This window comes from Gavialis gangeticus, unplaced genomic scaffold (assembly GCF_001723915.1).
Source record: "Gavialis gangeticus isolate Ggan-Ray unplaced genomic scaffold, GavGan_comp1, whole genome shotgun sequence".
Classification (NCBI taxonomy): Eukaryota; Metazoa; Chordata; order Crocodylia; family Gavialidae; genus Gavialis; species Gavialis gangeticus.
Genome location: NW_017729032.1, coordinates 211,466,385 through 211,472,045, shown reverse-complemented (window position 1 = coordinate 211,472,045; position 5,661 = coordinate 211,466,385). Strand labels below are relative to the sequence as shown.

At 44.0% G+C, this 5,661-nt stretch overlaps 1 protein-coding gene across 1 annotated transcript in view; it reads left to right on the top strand.

Annotated features, from left to right (window-relative positions):
* The window catches only part of LOC109302621 (SH3 domain-binding glutamic acid-rich-like protein), a 90,781-nt gene that overhangs the window by 32,005 nt on the left and 53,115 nt on the right, over positions 1 to 5,661 (top strand). Inside the window, exon 2 of the mRNA XM_019524246.1 lies at positions 1,727 to 1,912. Coding sequence (XP_019379791.1) covers positions 1,727 to 1,912 — 186 coding nt within the window. The remainder of the gene's footprint in view (positions 1 to 1,726; positions 1,913 to 5,661) is intronic.

The window sequence follows — 5,661 nt, the reverse complement described above, 5'->3', positions numbered from 1 at the left end:
ATCAAGGCATGGCAGGTGAGTAAGCAGGCGGTTAGCCCATTACAGGAGGGCAAATCATACCCGGAGAGGCTCCAATAGTGGCACTCCTGTTGCACCACCCATATCACTTTTCAATACTTTTTGTTATAGTTGGCATTCAGAAGTGTTTTGTTGTTTTAGTCGTCTTTGCAAGCTAGTTTTTTTCCTAAAAGTTTAGACAACGTCTTCCTATTGCTAAGTCTTTGCAGAAACAAGCACTTAGCTGCTGCTTTTTCAATGAGAGCAAAGAATTATATCCTTCTAATACTACTGGAAATTAATTCTTTCCATAAGATGCTCTGACAAACTACTACAACTTTTTATGCAGATTAGAGTTTAGAAATACAGTAGTAAGTCAAGATTCGGGCTTATTGTTTGTCTCATCGTAAAGCTCTGAATTCTATGGGCTCTGTGCCTTTTTAGGTCTCAGTGTTCAAATATTTCATTTCTGGAGCTCAGGTTTCAAATCACATGATTGGTCATAAGTACAAATTATCTTGGTGGTATCATTCTCTTTGTTACCATTTTTATGTGTCACTAAATTATCACATGGCTTAACATAATTAGCAGGAAGAAAAGCCCAGATTTGAAACACAGTTACTAGTTAGGAACATATGAATAGCAGGGCTGTGGGAAGGAGTTTACAGAAGACCTGTTTGCCTTGTGCTTGGCTCAAATCCAGGCAAGTCTCTCACAAGCAAATTTAGATAATCCCAACATCACAATTAGTTTTAAAGCAATGGAATGTGCTGCAGCATTGTTTTCAGGGCTCCAGTTGCAACGTTAGACTCAATATAAACAAGAAATGTTTAATCTTTAACAGACATATGAACTGAAGCTGTATTTTAATTTCCTTAATTTGTGACTACAATGGCTCCTGATGTTCCGGTAAGCATCTATTCAAATGTAGAAATTGTGAAAAAAAATCCCATTAATTAAGCCTCCTTGATTGTCCCTGTGCCTGCCTTAAGTGTTAAGAGAGGGACACGGAAAGAAAAAAAAAGGGGCATGATTCTAAGTAAATAAATGTTTGTAAGTGTTGTTTAAAGGGAGCTGTTATACCCTGTATAGAGTATCCAGTCTGAGGTGTAGTCAACTGTTCATGTACAGTGGTTGCAAATCATTGGAATGGGGTGACATGTAGGGGGTGCATGCAGGTACACATGCATCCCCTGCATGTGGCGGTGCACCCCCTGCAAGAAAGTGCCACTGACACTGTCACAAGAGGTCGCCACTTGTCACCCCACCACTACAATCCCTGCTGGCTGCTCCTGCTGCCAGCAGTGGCTGCAGGTGGTCACCGATTCTTGGTCAGTGCTCGCCACTCCCCACCGCCGCTGAAAGCACCAGCAGGAGCTCCCCAGTTTACTGCCACTGGGCTCCCACCGCTTCCACCGCTGCCATGCTCCCACCGCCACTGTGCCCCCCCCAGCTGCCAGGGGCATGCGCCGTTCATGCATTGGAATATTGTGATGTATTAAGCTGGTACACGTTAGTACGTATTACTTAATGAAATATCCAGATAATCCTCCCTTGAAAGGAAGAAATTTTGCAATGCCACAATGGCACTAAACTGTTTGAATGTGCTGTTAAGTTGAATGTGTGATGCCATCCTGAGATACCTGCACTCCATAACAAGTTAACATGTTTTGTTTTTTTTTAGCTTACCCAAAAATAACAATTCTTATCTTTTTCCCTTTCCAACTAGATCAAGAAAAAACAGCAGGAAGTACTGGGCTTTTTAGAGGCCAACAAGATTGACTTTCAGCCAATGGACATAGCTGGTGATGAGGACAACAGGAAATGGATGAGAGAAAATGTCCCAGGTGAAAAGAAGCCACAAAATGGAATCCCTCTCCCTCCACAGATCTTCAATGAGGAGCAGTACTGTGGGGTGAGAAGTCATTTAACACTTTTACGGAGTGCTGGAGTGATGTTGAAGCTATGGTGGTCCAGGAATTATGCAAGAGGCAAGGAGTGGGTGATATCTTTTTATTCAACCAATGGCCCGGTTAGGATAAAGTTAAATGAGATTTTAAATGCAAGGCATTTGATATTTTTCATAACGTTGTAGGCTTTGATAAGGATTTTATAGAAGTACCCTAAAACCATTGTTCCTAAAATAATCAGGGATTCTTTTTTGATTTAATAGTTTTAGGAAATATTAGACGTGAAAAGAAAATGGAGTACTTGATTATCTCCTTTCACAAAAAGGACCTGGAGGAGGGAAAACTTACTAGAGCATCTCTGGCTGGTAAACTATATGGGGATTTTCTTTCTTCTACAGAGAGAGAGACTGGATGCCTGTAGACATGCTGGGACTCAATTAATTGATTAATTGAGTCTTCTGGAGTGTGCTAATTAGCATGCTCCAGCCAGCCTCTACATCTTGTGTATTAGTGTCTCCATGCTTCAAAATGGTGATGGGGGTGTTTTAATTAAAGCTTGTCAAACAAGTTTTAGCACTCTGCTGCCATTTTGAAGCATGGGGTCACTGATACATGAGATACTGTGGGTGCTTTAATTAGAGCAGCTCTTGGAGCCACCTTAATTAAAGCCCCACCACCACCCCCAGAGCACATATAAAAATGCCCTGTGGGTTCATTGAAGGGTGTCAAGTGTCAGCTTGTCACCCATAAGGAGTTCCCTAGCAATCAAGCATTCCATCCGGCTGGAACTGGGGCCTGGTAGCATAGCTCCCTTACAAGCAACCACTGGCTCCCTGCCCATGTCTTGCGTTACCCACATTGAAAGGGGAGCAGAGAACTCTAAAATAGGTGATGCTGCATTTCCTGGGATAACCAGGTGGCAAGGGCCTGCTAGGAAAACGATTCCTTTTCCCAGCCTGTGTGCTCACCTTTGCAATTTTATCTTGACTCTTGACATGCTCTGCTTCCACACATAAGAAATAATTGACTAAATATAGAGTGCCAGTCACAGCATGTTTATCCAGGGAGGCATCACTGGAGCTTTGAAGAGAGGCAGAAAGCCTCGCCCTGTCAGCTACACTCCCTGCCCTTTAGCAGTATTGTGGCTTTTCTCTTTGCAGTTCTGTTCCTTTTGCTCTCTCGAAGTCAGTGGTCTCTGACTTTTTTAAGCACAAGATCACTTTTTGAATTAAAGTGCAACCCAGGATCTACCTCAAAGAAAATGTAGAAATAACAGTTTATTTTACAATTATACAATTATTTACAGTTATAATTATTTATAATTATACAATTATTTACAATTACAAGTATTACAGTTTATTATACAGTTATACATTTTCCCTACTTACCGAGTCTTAGTGTGACACTTGTGACTGCACATTATCTGCCTGCTCCAGACCAGGCTGTCATTGCTGCAGGGGTCCAGGGCAGAGTTGTGATCCCCTGCCTGCACACCACCCCTGCCTGGAGCATGCAGGCTACAGATTGTGGCTCTGCCCTGGCTGCAGAGCAAGCTGCCCCCATCCCAAGTACCCAGTGGCTCCAGAGCAGCCCCCTGTACTGCTCTCAGTCTGATCTCCATGGGGAGATCCCAGCCCCAGCCCCAGCCCCAGCCTAAGCTTCCCCTTCCAGATGAGGCTGGGGTCTCCATGGAGACTGGCCCAAGCCCTGAGGGCAGGGGCTGCTAGGAATTGGAGTCCATTTTGCCCACCCCTATTTTATGCCTAACTTTAGCTTGGAAAAAAAATGAGATGGGAGGCTGAGACTGAGATCAACTATCAGAAGCTCCACAATTGACCAGTCGATTGCGATCTACTGGTTGGTGACTACTGCTCTAAGCTATGCTGTGGTGTTTCATAGGTGCAATGTGGATTTTATTAGGCTCACTGAGGATTTGAGCACACAAACAGGTTACCATGAAGTGAAAAAGGGTGTGAATTTACCATATGGCAACTGCCATTGGTGATGCGTAGGGGGTGCATACGGGTGCATGTGCACCCCCGGAGCATGGCGATGCACCCCCTATGAAATGGGGGTGATCACCACTCGCTACCTCCCCCTCCCCACCGCCAACAGCACTGGTGGCATCTGTGGGAGCTCCCTGCTTACCGCTACTGCCAGCACCGCCATGCCCCCCGCAGCTGCCAGCGGCACACGTTCATGGCAGCTGCTACCCATATGCACTCTTTTGCCCCACAGTAGATTAAAACTAACTTGTGGCAGTTGAGCCTTGTTTCATTGCATTGCTCAGGGTTAGCTGTCATGTAGCACAGGATAAGAGCATGAATATTGGCAGTTACCCCAGAACAACTGACTTGTGGTAATCTCCTCCTTCCTTTAACCTCACATCCCGGATGTACCTATAAAAGCTGTTGTAAAAGCTTGTGTATTTATGTGACTAAAATCCTTCTCAGAAATTTCCATTGGGCCTCAATTCAATGCCCCTTGAACTCCATGGAAACACTCTCATTGACTTTATTAGATGTTATATTGAGCTTTTAAGTTAGCACTTTTTTTACTGGCAGGAATAGATTGTATAATGACACTTACCCAGATAAAATTGCTTAACAGAAAAAAAGACGTACAAAGCATTTATGAAATGTATTGCAATAGTCAAGGTCAAAATCTAGCAAGAGGAACACAGTAATGTATTATTGTTATTGCTTGATTTTTGGTAGTATACACACTGTGCTAGGTGCTTTGTATATGAAAAAATCTGTACTATCCTCCACCCAACAGAATTAAGGATTTTTTTTTTTAGAACATGAATTTACAGGTCCACAGGATAAACATTGTGCTCCTCTTCCTACAAATTGGGTAATTTCATGTGCAAGTAGCTGTTTAGGTAACTTCCTAACTATGTGTGTATGCAGTTCTCTGTTTTTTACATAGAACCACCATAACTGCACCTTCTGTTGTAGGTAGGGAGTTGTCAATGTTTTGCATATGAAACTTTTAAAAAAATGTGGCCCAATTTTTGACCCCAAACAATTAAGGGATTAGATGGATTTCCTGAATGACCACAGCATTTCTTGGAAAAACAGCAACAACCAAGATAAGATCAGGTTCCCTTTGGGTAGTAATAGACCCCACATAAGCTTTTGCTTAGGCCTATGCAAGTAAGCAGGTATTCAGTTGGGCTTCAGATCTGGCCACTTCAGATGTCAGCGATTCAATCTGGAGCTCTGGATCGGTTTGCTGCTTCGATCCGTCCAAAGTGGCTCCAAAGCTTTGGAGCTGCCTCGGAGATCAGCCATAGGGTATAATGGAGGATCAATGAAATATCTATACATTTGTTGTTTTGTCTCTGATTTAGGTGAAACTTGCAGGGGTGGTAGCCTCTGCTGAGAGCATGAAAACTGATTTAGATGAAAACTGCAGGAGTCGTAGCCCCTGCTGAGGCCACAAAGCCTGCCAGGTTTTAAGAAGATTGGTGCAGGGGCTTGGGGGAAACTGCACCTCAAGCTGCTGACAGACAAAATTCATGACATAGATGACCCTGTGTGTGTTAAGGTGCAGCAGGATGAAAACTGCAGGGATGGTGGCCCCTGCTGAGGCCACAAAGCTTGCCAGCTGTGTGTGTGTCTCACTGGGGGAGTCTGTCTTCTGGGGCACTGCACCTCTGGCTGCTAACAGGCAAAACTCATGGGGGGGGGGTGTGTGTGTGTGTGTGTGTGTGTGTGTGTGTGTGTGTGTGGGTGTGTGGGTGTGTGTG